This window comes from Engystomops pustulosus, chromosome 4, assembly GCF_040894005.1.
Source record: "Engystomops pustulosus chromosome 4, aEngPut4.maternal, whole genome shotgun sequence".
NCBI lineage: Eukaryota > Metazoa > Chordata > Amphibia > Anura > Leptodactylidae > Engystomops > Engystomops pustulosus.
Window position 1 is genome coordinate 125,239,639 of NC_092414.1, and position 18,947 is coordinate 125,258,585.

Sequence of the window (18,947 nt, forward strand, 5' to 3'; positions counted from 1 at the left end):
TTGGGATCTCAACACGACTATGGACCCATATGGAAAGCTAGAGATTTCCTCATCTCTGCAGAAATCCCCTTTAAGCATTGCAAGCTGATTAAAGAGCTCATGGGTGCTCTCTTCCACAAGAGGTGGGGATAATAAAAGTAAATGCACTCACAATTGGTAACCCCACAAGCCAAGGGCAAGTATGTGGCTAACAGGGCGGTGAAGACAGATGAAACCCAGAGACTGTCCGGTAGTCTCAACAGTGAGTACTGAGCCTGAATAGTTTGATCCACATGTGTTCAAGTCCTTGGTGGCCCGAGTGTCATAAGAAGAGAAGGAAGTGTGGAGGGAAGTTGGTGCCCAGATGCCGGTGGGACCTGGATGCTGAGAGAGAGGGTGTGCCTGCCCAGAGTCTTGCACCCAACAGTAAGTCAATTAGCCCAAGGACACACACACACATGCAAAATGGCCATGCTAGCACTCATAAACCGCCAGTGGTTTGCCCTGAGCATTACTTCTCCTGCCACTAGACTAGTTAAAGCCTGCATAGTCTGTGCATTGTGCTCGTGCCTGTGGGCATTGATCTCTTTCCAGGGTGGCCAGAAGCTTTTCCCACGACCACGGCTACTGCCAGAGCTGCAGCCAAGAAGTTGGTGAGTGAGAATTTCTGCAAGTTTAGACTCCCAGAGACCATAGAGTCTGATAGCGGAACCTACTTCACTGGACAGGTAAAGACTGAAACCCTGTCCCTCTTGGAGTAAACAGGGAAACCATGGACAGAGTGCCTTCCTGCTGCCCTCTATTCAGTTAGGACCACCGCCAACAGAAAGACAGGATTGTTCCCCTTTGAAGTACTTTTTGGCTGTACATCCAGACTAGGCCTCTACTTCCCACAGACCATGTAGCTGATGGCAGAAAACCAGGTGTAATATGCCATTCAGTTGAGCTAGGCATTGGAAAAGGTCCACAAAAGTGTTTCTGATTCCTTTCCAGATCCAGACAGTGACCTCAGGACGCATACCCTGAAACTTGGAGACTTATGTGGTGGTAAAGGGACACACCAGAGAGAGAGAGAGTCTGGAGCCTTGTTACGGCGGCCCTTTTCAAGTCCTGTTGACCAATGCCACATCTGTGAAGCTAGAAGGGAAGACAGCATGCTATTTGCTATTGCAAACTTACTTATTCTTTTTGCTAGCTGGTCTCTTCTGACTGACTCTATGCTCAGGGACACCCGAACCATGACTATCACTGTATCTATAGGGCTGACCAGGATTCCCCCAGGGTAGGAGACTTTACCTATGGTTGGTGCAACAAGACAATGACCTTCTTTAACATTGACAGCACATGTAACCATGTATTAGAAGTGTCTGCTGTGTACTGGATTTGTGAGGATAGAAGAGTCAGGTCAAGCCTGCCTAGAGGCTGGGATGGTAAGTGTGCTGTGATAAAATTTGTGCATTCCTTCCTCGTAATTCCCAAGGATAAGTTTGATTAGACACACAAAGAAAAGGTAGAGAATCCCAAGGGATTCTGGAGGTCTTAGAGAGAAGCACCTAGATGACAATGTTTATATAGATACACTAGGAGTATCAAGGGGGATGGGTCCCAGGTGAGTTAAAGGCCCACAATCAGATATGAGCAGGTTTAGAGTCCATTATTCCCTAGATAGCTATTAACAAAAATGTTTATTGGATTAACTGTTTTTATTGTAATCAACAGAGATTTGTGAATTATATCCGAGATGCTTTCCAGAACAGCATGGTTTTGGATACTTGATGAGAAGGAAGGCGTTTGTACATCCCAAATTACAACGCCCCCTATGGATCCCTTACCCACGCCCTTAAAAAAAAAAAAGGACTGTCCAGGGAACTCAAGATAAACTCTGGAGTGAACACTTCGTCCTTCACTTTGTGGTTGCGGAATTGGAAGGGTTTGGGGATTGTGGATTTGCACTTGTCACTTATTGCGTGTTGTGTGGTCCCCCTCATCAAGTCCACCATGTCTGTGTACCACCATCTGGGTGGTAAGAACCACGACAGGAGAAGTGCCTGGAGTGGAGGATGAAGCCCTGTTGAAGAATCAGCCTGTTTACAAACCTGTGAACTATGGAAACTCAGTTATGTGATTTGAGTATTAGAGCCTTAAAAACTCCAGCAGGTGAAGATTTAGCCCACCTGAAGGTACCTGGAGTTTGAGGAGGTTGTTTGGGGAGGTTACAGGTTCGGAAGCTCATTCCGGCCGGGGGAACGAGAGTACAGTGCCAGCGGCAGTCGGGATGCTCGGTGCCAGTTGGCAGAGGGCGGGAATATGGTGCCGCCCTCTCGTCCGTACCTGAATAGGGAGCAGCGGGACAATTGGGGCGTACACAATTTTTGCTCAAGAATATACATATGTTGGTAGAAAGTATCCCTTATTATTTTCAGCTATTTCTGAATACAGAAAGCTTGCTTTTCCCCTTTTTCGGGTTCAGCCGTACAGAGCAGGGTATTCCTTTGCATGGGTTGGAAACCTTGGAAATCCGTGACATCCCCACCTGCTTCATTGGATTGGCAGTGCCATGACGTCTGGCACCTCCCATTTAAGACAGGTGTGAACGCCACATTTGAGCTTGATAAGGCGCATCTATAGCACAAAACTTGTCCCGTTTGCCCTCTGTTCCCCTGTGTGCTTGCCTATGTGGTTTTAAGAAATATGAAAAAGAAGATTGGAGTTTTATCGGTTAGTGCCATGCTTGTTCTTATTATTTAGTACTTTGGACTTTATTCATAACATCAGAGCACCACCGTTTTCTGCTTTAACTGTCTGGTGCCTGGCTTGCGGTCCCGTTAAGCACCTGCAACATCCCCCACCGGGGCTTTGTGGCCAGCGATGATCATTGAGCTTGGTATCAGGAGCAAAGCTCCACGGCCTGGTAGCCTTGGTGTGTTCCAGAAAAATGGAGGGAGAGGCTGTCAGTGAGGCTGATCAAGGGATCACTCAGAAGCACGTTGGTGAAGAATAATTTACACTTCTTAATTGAAACAGGCAACGGCCTTAACAGCAGCAAAACTTCAGCTGGATGGAGGTAGCTGGTTGGAACAGGTCCTCGGGAAGGTGTGCACCAGCCTGGCTAAGTAGCTTCAGGCTGGGCTGGTAGGGTTGGAACAGAGTTGTGATGTGTACCGCTGTTCTATGCCTAGTCTCCTGACTGGCCAAGGTGTCAGGCAGCTTGCCTGTGACACCTCTGCTTCCTGGCCTAAAACAGACTCCTCTCTGCTCTCCTCTCACAGGAGACTGACCATGTGCTCCCTCCCACAAGAGGATTTATAAACTCCCTTTGTGAGGTAGCAAGCACTTGTGCAACATCCCCCACTGGGGGCTTGGAGGCAGCCGGGAACCAGAATACCGGAGTGGCTGGCCATTGCTGTGGTCACGGTGCTTGGTATGGGGAACGGAGAGCTGACCTACAGCTTGGCAGGTGTCCAGAAGGTGGTGTGTGCAAGAAATTAATATGGAGGGGATGATGTATTGATTTCTCCCTGGGGCAACCCCTGAGTGTCTGTAGGATGAGTCCCTGGGTAATGGATGGGGAAGCCCGTGGTGGTAAGAGAGCGTATCCAAGGATCAGACAGGAGTGTTGCACTTGTTCAACCAGCTTAGTCCTTCCTTACAGCAAGTGCAGAGCATTTAATTGGATAGCACAATTAACACTTAGCCTCCCAGGCAGAGACTTACAGCTGCATTCACAAAGTTCCCCATGCTAAAGACCTCCTAGGGAGGTGATCAGTCTCACTAGGTAGCTACTGACATGCAGAGGGATAGGTATCACAACACCTTAAAGTGTAACCGTCATTTCAAAAAACTTTTGATATGTTGTAGGGCAGGTAATTTTAAGCCCTTTTGCAATTGGATTAGTTACCCAAATCTTGTTCCTTCCTCTTGTATTCTGCAGACTTCCCCTAGATGGCAGTGACTGCTCAGATAGCTGTTACTATGGACATTCCGTCTTCAGAAAGAAGCTGAGACTACTAAACAGGAGACACGCCCCCCTCTCCCTGCACACAGCTGATTACCTCATGTCTCCCTGCTCACAGCTGATTACCTCATGTGTCACTGCCCCAGCACTCAGCCATGTGTGCAGGGAGAAGCCCTCACTAATGTAATTACCAAGCACCTACATTCTTCTCTCTCCTCAGCTTTCCCTACACTTGTATGTAACAAATAATCCACACTGACAGAAACTGCAGCCCCCCTCCCCCATCACCTCACACAAAGAAGTGGCAGGAGACTCTCTCCAAGTCTGCAAGCTGTCCTGTCATGTGCTGTGCTGGAGTGTTAAGTAGGTAGATATATAGACAGATAGACATGGATACATAGATAGATATGATATAGATAGGATATAGATAGGAGATAGATAGGAGGGATAGATAAATAGGAGATAAATAGAAAAATATGAGAGCTAAATAGATAAATGGATACTAAATAGATAGATAGCTCTGGTGTCATTGGTCAGCAGCAGGTGCTTGTGATGAGGTGAGAGGAGGCAGGCTCCGCCCCTCCATCTTGCTGATTGTAGTTTTTGAGAGCTGGAAACCATGGTTGCTATGGGCCAAAAAGGTACTAAATGAGGACCGAGAGGGAAAATACTTTGAGGAATGATTCCCAGGGACACCTGGAGCAGAATTATGTATTTTATTTTTTTTTGCTCAGAATGACGGTTACACTTTAACCCTTTGAATCGGCAGGGGTGTTGCAGACCTTGTTTGTCTAGAGTGTGGAACATACACGGATGGTGCCACTGATCATTTTTTTCTGTTTATGGATATTATCTGGTACACATTAGCCCACGTTACTACTATGCAGTATAAATGGGCACTGAACATTACTACTCTTCTCCTGATCTGTTCCTACTAGTCTTATCTGTTACATATATTAGAGAATGCTCATATAGTATTACATTGATAACTCTGGTAATCTGTATTCCCTCCCTGTTATCATCCCAGTTAACTCAAGCTGTAGCAGTGGCTGTGACAGTCAGGCGCTGACCACCGCCTGCGCATGTGCCTTGTGGACGGCTCCTTTGTTCCCGCCTCTTTCTGAGGTGTCGCTGCTCCTCCTCCTACCTAGTACAGAAGTGGTGACGTCACGTAAACGTTGCTTCCATCCACCTTGCTGTAGTGCTACACTTGACCAGCAGGTGTCAGACTCCCGTCTCTAAGTCATTCTCTCCCCTGTTTATCATTGACCCTAAAAGAAAAAAGGAGAAAGCAAAACATAGAGAGAGGAGGGATAGAGAGGGCCTGTCTGCGGCTGGCAGTCCTACGGGGCTCCTCGTCTGTGTGGTGGCTATCTACGCCTCAGGACACTGGGGGGGGACATGCTCAGCGCCCGCCGGGAAGTGCCAGGGATTACCATCTGATATCTCTACCTCTTCCTCCTGTACATTCCTATTGGCAGCCTGGAAAAACTTTGCCTTCTCCCACCAGTTGGCAGCCGGAGCTCCCGCTGGCAGTTGTGTGCCCTGTGGGTGCTGGTGCTCACCCCTGGCACACTCTAGTGGCTAATTTCCTTCTCCTTCTCCGCTTCTCCCTCCTCCCCTTCCTTGTCACCGTCTTAATCTGTCTGATCTTTTTGCCTGTGCTTCTCCTCGTCACTGGCACTGCCTCCATTAACATAACACTGACTAGAAGAATGGAGTTTTCTGAGAGGAGACGGAGCAGGAAATCCCGGAGCTACAAGCTGGTGAATGACGGTAAGTCCGAGGCAGGAGGGTGACACCTGCCAGTGGTGACAGCACTTGTCACAGTACTCTGCCACTCACTGCTTTTATTACAGGCTAAGAGGTTCTGCAGCAGCTGTGGTCTCTGCTGGGAGGGCACTGAGTGGGCTCTGCTGTGGTTGGGCCTCCGGCAGGCAGCAGGCAGTTTGTTGTTGTGTCCACAGGGAGACACAATGACAGACAGACTGATGAATTAATAGGTCTGCAGAGGACAAAAGCTCTGGGGACCCCTCACTGAGGAGCCGTCATGACAGGGGCTCACACATGTCACACACCGCTACCTCCCTCCATATTGTGTCCACTTGTGTCTGTATCATGGAGACCGTCTGCCTGGTGTAAATGATATATAGAGTATGGAATATATAATACACACAGCGCCGGCTCCCAGACTGTAGTGACGGGAGGTGGGGGTGGTCTGCCTACAGAGTTCAAGGCAGGTGAAGACGTCTCTGGCTTTGTGGTATATACCGTATACGCGTGAGCAGACTATACAGGTATATGCACAATATGTTCTCGGGGAAATTATTAACATTGAATGGTGCAGCTTCTATAGTCACCCAGTTATTACAGGCTTCTGAATGGCAGGTATTTCCCGCTCCAGGCTCAGATGTGCCACATTTTATCTACTTGTATTATGTTATTGTAGAACCAGCTTTTTGCATAGCATATCCCTTTCCCTCATAGAAAAAGTTGTATAATGCAGAATATACATGCCGAGACTAAGAATCCAACTATGAAGTGAATAGAACCCTATATACTGATATTTATAGACCTTTAACCCAAACATTCACATATGGTATTTTGAAACAACCTATTGCAGTGTTCGGTTTCCTGCACATGTTGCGGATTACGTGCGGATTTGCTGTGTGGCATTTCCATGTGGTAAATCTGTAGCGAAACATAGTGACAGTATAGTGCATGGGGTTGGCGACACACAATGGGGCTTATTTACTAAGGGTCTGCGGATCGTATTTCCGTCGGACTTCCCAACGTTTTTGGGAATGCACGGCTGGGACAGGTATTTAGAAGGGGATTGTGTCGCACGCGATTGGATTTTGGCCCAATTGTGCCGGCTTTCATGCGACAGAAATCAGGGGGAGGGCCGTCGGACGATTGGATTCAGACTGAGCGCGGGATTTAACTTTAAAATTGTGTAGCAAGACATGCACTTACATACACCGCGAAGAAGAAGGTGAACTCCAGCGGACCTGAGCGGTGAAGCGACAGATGCAGGTAACCAGGCGCGCGAACTTAATGAATCGCGCCAGAGTGCATTATCGTCAGAACAATGCACTTTGGGTGAACTCCTGGGACAGGTAAGTAAATGTGCTCCAATGTGTTAAAAATCCACATCAGATGCACTTTACTGCCGCAGATTTCTGATCCTTTTCAAATAATTGACATGTCACTTATTGCTGCGGATCATGGTGCAGAAATCAACCTTTGCAATGCAAATATTGAGCTCTGCCCCCTGACCAAGACAAAACCGCAGCATTGGTTTCTGATGCTTGGGGAATGGTTGTGGGATTACTGTCAGAACACATTTGTAACACAGAAAATGCATATCTCAACCACTTGCTACAGAAAATAAATCTCAACAATAAATATACCGTACATTGAATTTGCAGCAAAACTAGTGAAAACATCCACATGCAGATTGTGCAATAAAAATTTGTAGTAAAGTCCACACTGTATTTTTTCCAGTATGGACCCTTTCCAAGTTTCCTGGAAAATTAAACTACTTAGGCTGGACCATATGCAGAAGTGAGAGATAGATTGTACTGCATGAAATCCAGAAAATTTCCTTGGGTTATAGGATTTTTCCCTTAGCATGAATAATCTGTGCAGAACAGTACATGTTGTGAAAATTAAAATCTGCATCTTCTCTCCAAACTCGTGCATTGCACTGCAGGTGATTCTGGAGCCCATTTCTATGTTCTCTCTTGCCCGCTGAAAATCTCTAACAATGTGCACATGTGCACAACTTATTACTTGACTTGTGCACACAAGGAAGTAGTTATTTCCTTCTAGCAAGTGAGAGTAAAGTGTTCTGCACATCTACATCTTCACCAAAGCTATGACTGCGTTGGATAAGTTCACTTTTTGGGTCTCTCTTGGACTGAAGCAAAGGGACATAATATGTAATGTACACTGTCTCCTCTGTTGCCCTTTGAGGTGTGTTCATTTTCTTCCACATCAATAAAACCACTCCAGGCATTGAGCCCCACTTCCAGCTCATGAGTCTCACGCAGCATGTGGCTACCCACCACAGCTTAAGCTGTAAATCCACTGTAAAATACATGACAACACAGTTTTACTAGAGACTATTCTGACTTTGATCAAAGTTATGAACTGATATACAGCTGGTCCCCTACTTAAGGACACCTGACTTACAGACGACCCCTAGTTACATATAGACCCCTCTGCCCACTGTGACCTCTGGTGAAGCTCTCAGGGTGGTTTACTATAGTAAGGCATGAAGATTCCCTCTAAGCCCTATATCAGCAACGGGTATTGTATATATTGGGATGGTAAGACACACAAGGACTAGGGTGGAATACACCATTGGATAAGAGGTCTGTAACAGGTACTCTTTGATGCAAATGTCACCCCTGTCCTTTCTATACAGCCCAAATTTTGCTGATGTCCTATAGTCCTTTCTAGATAGCCCATTGCTTGCATAAGGACTATAGCTGAGATATTGCCGTTCATGTTTATTTTGTATGTGTCAGTTTTTGTGAGTTTATACACACTGGTGAATAGGGGTGTTGTTTACTATTGCTCGTGCGAGTAGTAGAAGGTTTTTAATGACGACTTAATAAAACTTAATACATTTGAGATTTTAGATATTACCATATTGCTGTGGCTCTTCGTAACTTTGGTGGTAATCATATTGCATAGACATTTGTATCTTTTGCTGAGAAGCATAGGCTACATTTACACAAACATGTGCTCGTCTGGCCGTAGCCCAGGAAAAGATAGAGCATGCCCCGTGTATGGTACGGTGCGGTATATACGTCCCCACAACAGCCGTTGAATGCAGCCTTAGAGTTGGAAAAATGCAGAAAGTTGCATTGTAAATGCCTAAACTTGTTAATTTTGTAGCCAGACTTCTAGAATCCCGATAAATTCCCATTAATATGTTTTGGAAGCAGGTCTCTTTCTAATGAAAGTAATGACCAAATAGAATATTACTTAGTAACAGTGGTAAATTATTAACACTTTGTCCTTTAGTAAGTCATAGGTTTAGTAAAGGATTGTTAGAAATAATTAATTTGAAGCTATTTTTTTTAGCTCTTACAGAGTAGATTATGTCTATGGGATTTCAGTGAACTCTGGGATTTAACTGAATCTTTTGAGTTGTAAGATTTAGACGTTTCCATGTTAATCCAAGTTATCACTTTCCCTTCTCCTTTATAAAATGAGAGAATGATGCTTGCTGGCGTAGTATGGGTGTACATGTGAGGTAAGTGGTAATTGAGGACCATTTTATTTCCGATATATTTTTCAGAACAAAATATGTAGGTGGTTGTAGTTGTAGTAAGATATATGTACATACAGACAATCTGCATTTGGGATCATTCAGGTTCTTCTTGGCTTAAAAAGGGTTTTCTGATATGAAACAAAATTGTCCCCCAAAAAGAAACGGCATATAAAATTAAAAGGTCCATAACTTTCTTGTTAGAACCACTACCGTTTCAGCTGTGATGCTGTCTGGTAGTCTCTGCTTACTTGGCCACTGATGACATCCCCCATCTATCTATGTGAACCCTATAGCTGCTCACTTATATCTGAGGTCAGTGGCTAGCTGCAATGGTCTCATGTGTAGACAGAGCTATCATAGATGCAGCCACGTGAGTGAGGACCATGGGGAGGCACCAACGGAGCCGATGCAATATGTTCCTGAGAAAAAAGGAATATGTATAATGGAGGTGCATAGGTTACTATGTGATCGAAGGTGGTAGTTTTCATTTTAGATTTACAAGCATAACTGTCAACTGAGCAAATATAAGAAGCAATTTTAACCTAATCTAGAAGGTGTGGCTTGAGAGCAACATTTTGAAAGAGTCACATGTTTTAAAATTTTTAGTCCCTTTATGGTATATGCAATCAATGTTGATACCAAGTGTACCACAACATATGTTTATGCCATTGTGTACAGTAACTAAGCACACCAGTAGGTATAGTTACCTCATAGTGCTGGTATGGGCTCCAAAGTGGTGCCCATGTCATCACAGTAGGAGTCTTATGTGATATTCATCTCCGTTCCCTCCACTACAGCATCAGTCATTGATATCTCTGATCCATTTAAACATTAAAACCTGTAGATGCCGTGGTTACTATTGAACACATCATATTAGAGATTCGTACCGCTGAAGTCCGTCATTGGTTACACTCATGCTGCTTGAAGGGACTGGTAGAGCCCTGGTCTACAGTTTTGCTCACTTCATTAAAAAAATTATCAAAATTTAAAGTGAACAAAAAGTCTAATGTAACCTTGAATAACCACAACTCATTTGGCAAAATAACAACTCTGAAAAGTGTTGGGAATCACTGAAATTATACTGACCCGCAGAGTAAAAGTAACATACAGCCTAAAGTTTAAAAAAGGCTAATATTTGTGTCTTTCACTCCCCTAGAAACAGTTAATAAAAGGTTACCAAAAAGTTATAAGTGCTCCATAACTTGTTTCACAGCGGGACCTTAATTGGCTAGATTGAAAAAAAAAACAACTGCATACCTGCCTCCATACCAGGCAGTGGTGGACCCATCAGGCCCCCAGACCAGGCAGTGGTGGACCCATCAGGCCCCCAGACCAGGCAGTGGGTGACCCATCAGCCCCCCAGACCAGGCAGTGGTGAATGCTGCAGGCCCCCAGACCAGGCAGTGGTGGATGCTGCAGGCCCCCAGACCAGGCCGTGGTGGATGTTGCAGGCCCCCAGACTAGGCAGTGGTGGATGCTGCAGGCCCCCAGACCAGGCAGTGGTGGACCCATCAGGCCCCCAGACCAGGCAGTGGTGGACCCATCAGGCCCCCAGACCAGGCAGTGGTGGACCCATCAGGCCCCCAGACCAGGCAGTGGTGGACCCATCAGGCCCCCAGACCAGGCAGTGGTGAACGCTGCAGGCCCCCAGACCAGGCAGTGGTGGATGCTGCAGGCCCCCAGACCAGGCAGTGGTGGATGTTGCAGGCCCCCAGACTAGGCAGTGGTGGACTCTGCAGGCCCCCAGACCAGGCAGTGGTGGACGCTGCAGGCCCCCAGACCAGGCAGTGGTGGACGCTGCAGGCCCCCAGACCAGGCAGTGGTGGACGCTGCAGGCCCCCAGACCAGGTAGTGGTGGACGCTGCAGGCCCCCAGACCAGGCAGTGGTGGACGCTGCAGGCCCCCAGACCAGGCAGTGGTGGACACTGCAGGCCCCCAGACCAGGCTGTGGTGGACGCAGCAGGCCCCCAGACCAGGCAGTGGTGGACACTGCAGGCCCCCAGACCAGGCTGTGGTGGACGCAGCAGGCCCCCAGACCAGGCAGTGGTGGACACAGCAGGCCCCCAGACCAGGCAGTGGTGGACACAGCAGGCCCCCAGACCAGGCAGTGGTGGACGCTGCAGGCCCCCAGACCAGGCTGTGGTGGACGCAGCAGGCCCCCAGACCAGGCAGTGGTGAACACAGCAGGCCCCCAGACCAGGCAGTGGTTGACGCTGCAGGCCCTCAGACCAGGCAGTGGTGGACGCTGCAGGCCCCCAGACTAGGCAGTGGTGGACGTTGCAGGCCCCCAGACTAGGCAGTGGTGGATGTTGCAGGCCCCCAGACCAGGCAGTGGTTGACGCTGCAGGCCCTCAGACCAGGCAGTGGTGGATGCTGCAGGCCCCCAGACCAGGCAGTGGTGGACCCATCAGGCCCCCAGACCAGGCAGTGGTGGATGCTGCAGGCCCCCAGACCAGGCAGTGGTGGACCCATCAGGCCCCCAGACCAGGCAGTGGTGGATGCTGCAGGCCCCCAGACCAGGCAGTGGTGGATGCTGCAGGCCCCCAGACCAGGCAGTGGTGGATGTTGCAGGCCCCCAGACTAGGCAGTGGTGGACTCTGCAGGCCCCCAGACCAGGCAGTGGTGGACGCTGCAGGCCCCCAGACCAGGCATGGGGGACGCTGCAGGCCCCCAGACCAGGCAGTGGTGGATGCTGCAGGCCCCCAGACCAGGCAGTGGTGGATGCTGCAGGCCCCCAGACCAGGTAGTGGTGGACGCTGCAGGCCCCCAGACCAGGCAGTGGTGGACGCTGCAGGCCCCCAGACCAGGCTGTGGTGGACGCAGCAGGCCCCCAGACCAGGCAGTGGTGGACACTGCAGGGCCCCAGACCAGGCAGTGGTGGACGCAGCAGGCCCCCAGACCAGGCAGTGGTGGACGCAGCAGGCCCCCAGACCAGGCAGTGGTGGACACAGCAGGCCCCCAGACCAGGCAGTGGTGGACGCTGCAGGCCCCCAGACCAGGCAGTGGTGGATGTTGCAGGCCCCCAGACTAGGCAGTGGTGGACTCTGCAGGCCCCCAGACCAGGCAGTGGTGGACGCTGCAGGCCCCCAGACCAGGCATTGGGGACGCTGCAGGCCCCCAGACCAGGCAGTGGTGGACGCTGCAGGCCCCCAGACCAGGCAGTGGTGGATGCTGCAGGCCCCCAGACCAGGTAGTGGTGGACGCTGCAGGCCCCCAGACCAGGCAGTGGTGGACGCTGCAGGCCCCCAGACCAGGCAGTGGTGGACACTGCAGGCCCCCAGACCAGGCTGTGGTGGACGCAGCAGGCCGACAGACCAGGCAGTGGTGGACACTGCAGGCCCCCAGACCAGGCTGTGGTGGACGCAGCAGGCCCCCAGACCAGGCAGTGGTGGACACTGCAGGCCCCCAGACCAGGCTGTGGTGGACGCAGCAGGCCCCCAGACCAGGCAGTGGTGGACACAGCAGGCCCCCAGACCAGGCAGTGGTGGACGCTGCAGGCCCCCAGACTAGGCAGTGGTGGATGTTGCAGGCCCCCAGACTAGGCAGTGGTGGATGTTGCAGGCCCCCAGACCAGGCAGTGGTTGACGCTGCAGGCCCTCAGACCAGGCAGTGGTGGACGCTGCAGGCCCCCAGACTAGGCAGTGGTGGATGTTGCAAACCCCCAGACTAGGCAGTGGTGGATGTTGCAGGCCCCCAGACCAGGCAGTGGTTGACGCTGCAGGCCCTCAGACCAGGCAGTGGTGGATGCTGCAGGCCCCAGACCAGGCAGTGGTGGACGCTGCAGGCCCCCAGACCAGGCAGTGGTGGATGTTGCAGGCCCCCAGACCAGGCAGTGGTTGACGCTGCAGGCCCTCAGACCAGGCAGTGGTGGATGCTGCAGGCCCCCAGACCAGGCAGTGGTGGACCCATCAGGCCCCCAGACCAGGCAGTGGTGGATGCTGCAGGCCCCCAGACCAGGCAGTGGTGGATGCTGCAGGCCCCCAGACCAGGCAGTGGTGGATGTTGCAGGCCCCCAGACTAGGCAGTGGTGGACTCTGCAGGCCCCCAGACCAGGCAGTGGTGGACGCTGAAGGCCCCCAGACCAGGCATGGGGGACGCTGCAGGCCCCCAGACCAGGCAGTGGTGGATGCTGCAGGCCCCCAGACCAGGCAGTGGTGGATGCTGCAGGCCCCCAGACCAGGTAGTGGTGGACGCTGCAGGCCCCCAGACCAGGCAGTGGTGGACGCTGCAGGCCCCCAGACCAGGCTGTGGTGGACGCAGCAGGCCCCCAGACCAGGCAGTGGTGGACACTGCAGGGCCCCAGACCAGGCAGTGGTGGACGCAGCAGGCCCCCAGACCAGGCAGTGGTGGACGCAGCAGGCCCCCAGACCAGGCAGTGGTGGACACAGCAGGCCCCCAGACCAGGCAGTGGTGGACGCTGCAGGCCCCCAGACCAGGCAGTGGTGGATGTTGCAGGCCCCCAGACTAGGCAGTGGTGGACTCTGCAGGCCCCCAGACCAGGCAGTGGTGGACGCTGCAGGCCCCCAGACCAGGCATTGGGGACGCTGCAGGCCCCCAGACCAGGCAGTGGTGGACGCTGCAGGCCCCCAGACCAGGCAGTGGTGGATGCTGCAGGCCCCCAGACCAGGTAGTGGTGGACGCTGCAGGCCCCCAGACCAGGCAGTGGTGGACGCTGCAGGCCCCCAGACCAGGCAGTGGTGGACACTGCAGGCCCCCAGACCAGGCTGTGGTGGACGCAGCAGGCCCCCAGACCAGGCAGTGGTGGACACTGCAGGCCCCCAGACCAGGCTGTGGTGGACGCAGCAGGCCCCCAGACCAGGCAGTGGTGGACACAGCAGGCCCCCAGACCAGGCAGTGGTGGACGCTGCAGGCCCCCAGACTAGGCAGTGGTGGATGTTGCAGGCCCCCAGACTAGGCAGTGGTGGATGTTGCAGGCCCCCAGACCAGGCAGTGGTTGACGCTGCAGGCCCTCAGACCAGGCAGTGGTGGACGCTGCAGGCCCCCAGACTAGGCAGTGGTGGATGTTGCAAACCCCCAGACTAGGCAGTGGTGGATGTTGCAGGCCCCCAGACCAGGCAGTGGTTGACGCTGCAGGCCCTCAGACCAGGCAGTGGTGGATGCTGCAGGCCCCAGACCAGGCAGTGGTGGACGCTGCAGGCCCCCAGACCAGGCAGTGGTGGACACTGCAGGCCCCCAGACCAGGCTGTGGTGGACGCAGCAGGCCCCCAGACCAGGCAGTGGTGGACGTAGCAGGCCCCCAGACCAGGCAGTGGTGGACGCTGCAGGCCCCCAGACTAGGCAGTGGTGGATGTTGCAGCCACCCAGACTAGGCTGTGGTGGATGTTGCAGGCCCCCAGACCAGGCAGTGGTTGACGCTGCAGGCCCTCAGACCAGGCAGTGGTGGATGCTGCAGGTCCCAGACCAGGCAGTGGTGGACGCTGCAGGCCCCCAGACCAGGCAGTGGTGGACGCTGCAGGCCCCCAGACCAGGCAGTGGTGGACGCTGCAGGCCCCCAGACCAGGCAGTGGTGGACGCTGCGGGCCCCCAGACCAGGCAGTGGTGGATGCTGCAGGCCCCCAGACAGTGGTGGATGCTGCAGGCCCCCAAACCAGGCAGTGGTGGACGCTGCAGGCCCCCAGACCAGGCAGTGGTGGACGCTGCAGGCCCCCAGACCAGGCAGTGGTGGACGCTGCAGGCCCCCAGACCAGGCAGTGGTGGACGCTGCAGGCCCCCAGACCAGGCAGTGGTGGATGCTGCAGGCCCCCAGACCAGGCAGTGGTGGACACTGCAGACCCCCAGACCAGGCAGTGGTGGAAACCTCAGCTTCCAGACCAGTAAGTGGACTTACTTTGGACAGGGAACAGACGGCGCCAGACGGGCCGGAAGCAACAGGATACGGCCGTTGCTTGTAGCCAGCACAATGCACGTGTTCATGTGCAGGAGGCCATAACACATTGAAAATGCAATATAAGGCCCTTTGCACACGAACCATAACCTGGACGAGGATACTGCCGGGACTGTGTTCTGGCCACAAATTTACGCAACTTCTGGGACCACACATGGGCACTTGATAATGGAAAGTTACAGAAAACTGCTCTGTAAAAGCCAATCTGATTTCAGCTCTCAGTTTTCACTGGACTTCTTCTGTAGAAAAGGCTGCTCTTTTTGTGTTAATTTTTAGAAGCGTCAGTGTTTTCTGTTGTTCGAATCTGAAAAAGTAACTAAACTTGTAAAGCAAAGTTTTTTTTATTTTAGAAATGAATAGACCAGTTAATAATGGTAAACTTTGTAATATGCTTCATTAACACATTAACGCTCCATGACTAATATTATAACCAATACTATGACTTAGCACTCCATGATGTAACTGCTTGTTAAAGAGCCAGTGCCGGTACATCACGGGAGTTGAACCGGCATTTTGAAACACGGGGTGTCAGCTGTAACTTACAGCTGATATCCACATGTAACACCCTCAGTCAGAGCAAGTTCCATTCTGGGGGTGTTTACCCGTTAAATGCCTGCCAGGGGATTCCCCCTACGATCAGCTCCCCACGCAGCGTTCTTGGGGGTGCTGATTGTTGCTATGGAAGCCCCAGGGTGTGATCTAAGAGCCCAGTGCTGTCCGTACTTAATGCCTGTAAGATCCTGTCACATACAGAAACTTACAGACACTTAGGAAGATGTATAAATCTGTCTGTCTCCAGAAAACTGTAGTCATTTGCACCTGAAATTCCCGTGTGCCACATTGATTGAAGGATTTACCAGTCTTATAATGCACCAGAATTATCATCTAGCATCAGAAACAATGGGGGAGATTCATTATGCCTTCTATGACAGTTTACTGAAAGTTACCCCGTGCGCTAGCGTAGCGTTGCGTTAGGAAATGCAACACTAGCGGAACGTGTGACCGCAGCCTAAAGACTATCACATTAATGCATCTTCCCCACTGTGTCAGCCTATGCAATCCCAGGTGTTAACCCTATGACAGTAGTATTGCAGTGTATGGTAGGAGCAATCAGACTTCTTAGGGCTAAAGTAACTTAGGGGGTCTATGGGGATGGGGAGACAGTGTAACAGCCTGTGAATCTGCAGCATGGAGGGACTCTGGGAACCACAGTAACAACACACCACGATCCAGCCTTTTCAGGTCCAGGTGTAAGAGTCAAGAAAAGTTACTGTATATACTCGAGTTTAAGCCGAGACCCCTAATTTTACCACCAAAAACTGGGAAAACCTATTGACTCGAGTATAAGCCGATGGTGGGAAATGCATTGGTCAGAGACCCCCCCCAGTATATAGCCAGCCAGCCCCCTATAATATACAGCACTGCCCCCAGTAGTATACAGCACTGTCCCCAGTAGTATACAGCACTGCCCCCAGTAGTATACTGCACTGCCCCCAGAAGTATACAGCACTGCCCCCAGTAGTATACAGCACTGCCATCAGAAGTATACAGCACTGCCCCCAGTAGTATACAGCACTGTCCCCAGAAGTATACAGCACTGCGACCAGTAGTATACAGCACTGCCCCCAGTAGTATACAGCCTGCCCCAGCCTGCCCCCAGTAGTATACAGCCTGCCCCAGCCTGCCCCCAGTAGTATACAGCACAGCCCAGAATAAAAAAATAAACTTATATACTCACCCTCCGGTGGCCCCGATTCCCCCGATGTCATCGCGGCTCCTCTTCTGGCTTCCCGGCTCCTCTTCTGGCTTCCCGGCTCCTCTTCTGGCTTCCTGGCTGCTCTTCTTGCTTCAGCGTGCTGGGCGGCGCCATCGTTCTTTCCCGGGCGGCGCCTAGTATGATGCGCCGCGGCTGACGTCATACTACGCGCCGCCCGCAAGAAGAACATGGCGGTGCCCAGGCTTGTAATCTCCGCCTCCTTGACTTTATACAACCAATTTACATCTCACGTCAAAATTGATTTTGTGGGTGATGTCACCAAGCTGAGCCATGAAAGAAACATGATCTCAAAGGTGTTCATTTGCATGTAAACATACTAGTAGTGGTTTATTAGGTCAGAAACTGCTGACAGTTTCCTTTTAACTCAGTTCTACCCAATATCTATATACTGAATTTTGTATATAACCTATCCATATATATTTAAAAAAAAACTGTAAATAAAACATTACAATGATTCAATGAAAATATGGAGGACCCAGTTACATCATTATAAGGGAGGGGGGCTCAAATTTTTCAACATTCTCTCTCAGCTTTGCATGTTGCATTGCTGAAATGCAGTAACCTAGTTTGACCACTACACAGAGAATGGAGCTGTCTTCAGCTATTTATCAGCTCCAAAGAACATCCGATCTGTGGGGCTGCTGGGTGTTGTACTCTTACTGTTCTGCTACTAGGACCAGAAAGTTCTGCTTCTCTACAAACTATGTAATCTTTTATCCATGTATATGAGTGGAATCTTAAGTTTGTAAGGGAACTACTTCCATCATTTAATCCCCCCCCCCATGTTTTGTTCCAGTGCTTCTGGTTTTTTCAATATTAAAAATAGGAAAAGTGTGTGAATGGAGTAGCGAGAAGTACAAACACAGAATACAGGGCAGTATGATTTAGAATAGACATGAATACAGGTGAGAAAACCCCTAGGCATGGTTGTATTACTACAAGTCTAGACTATAACAAAGCCAGCACATAAGATGTGTATTACAGTGGAATAAAGCCAAAGTGTGGAAATGTCAAGGTTAAGGATTTGGCAAAGGGTTATGCATTGTAATTTGTAACATACTGCCCTCAAAATTGACTGCTTTTTCACTGTGAAAGGTTCTTTGTCGGAGTATTAAAAGATTCATGGTATATTTCTCAGAATGTAACAAAATGACTACAATTTGTTGTTAAAACTCACTATGAACTCCCTTCTTCCAGTATATATAACTAACCCTGTTTTTTTTTACGTTCAGTAATACATTTCCAAGTACAGTGTATAGTTTAGGGAAGAGTATTCACTTTGTATAATGCCAGTGAGACCAAGTGACTATAAAATTAACCTTCTAGCATTAAATATAGCTGAAGGGTAGTAGCTGGCAGCATACAGAAAACAGAAAATGTCCTCAAGAAGCGAAACAGTACATCTCAGGTTCTTAGGTTTCAGTTTTAGATTTTCTAAAGATACCCAACCATGTGAGTCATTCTGTATTGATACGTTTCGCTTGTGTTCTCCCTCTAATTGGGCCTTGTTTTACAGATTACCATTCTGATGTATACAAGTCCCAAGACTACAGTGATCTTAATGGCGAGTCCATGGATTTTCAGCATTTTTCTGGTAAAATATTGAATAATGTTGATTTGCATAACACTATTGTACAAACTGTAGTATTGTTGTGAACACATTTATTTAACCCCTTAATGATCGCCATATCAGGTTTTTACATTGGACATTGAGGGTACTTCTTTTGATGGTCCACCTTTCTATGTCAGCACACAAGAAACTCAGATCTGGGGTATTTAACCCCTTACATGCAACAGTCAATCATGCCTGTGGCGTGTAAGTGTATCCCCTTTGGATCGGACCCCCTTGGTGAGTAAACCGGGAAATCTGATCCATACTGTTGCAGCCCAGCGGTCCGGTGTGTGCCCCGAGGTTGCTGGCTCCTCTTCACATCGGATTCTGCCTCCTGGCAGAACTTGGCTGTAACTAACTGAGTATGCTGACTATGCTCAGTTACTTACAGTACATTATATATTCCAAAATGCATTGCAGTGTAAGGGCTTG

At 50.4% G+C, this 18,947-nt stretch overlaps 1 protein-coding gene across 1 annotated transcript in view; it reads left to right on the forward strand.

The window, feature by feature from the left end:
- Positions 1-5,151: 5,151 nt before the first annotated feature.
- BEND7 (BEN domain containing 7) overlaps positions 5,152-18,947 on the forward strand; it is a 61,293-nt gene continuing 47,497 nt past the window's right edge. Inside the window, exons 1-2 of the mRNA XM_072147324.1 lie at positions 5,152-5,710; positions 18,420-18,497. Of these exons, the coding sequence (XP_072003425.1) occupies positions 5,650-5,710; positions 18,420-18,497 (139 nt within the window). The 5' untranslated portion in view covers positions 5,152-5,649. The remainder of the gene's footprint in view (positions 5,711-18,419; positions 18,498-18,947) is intronic.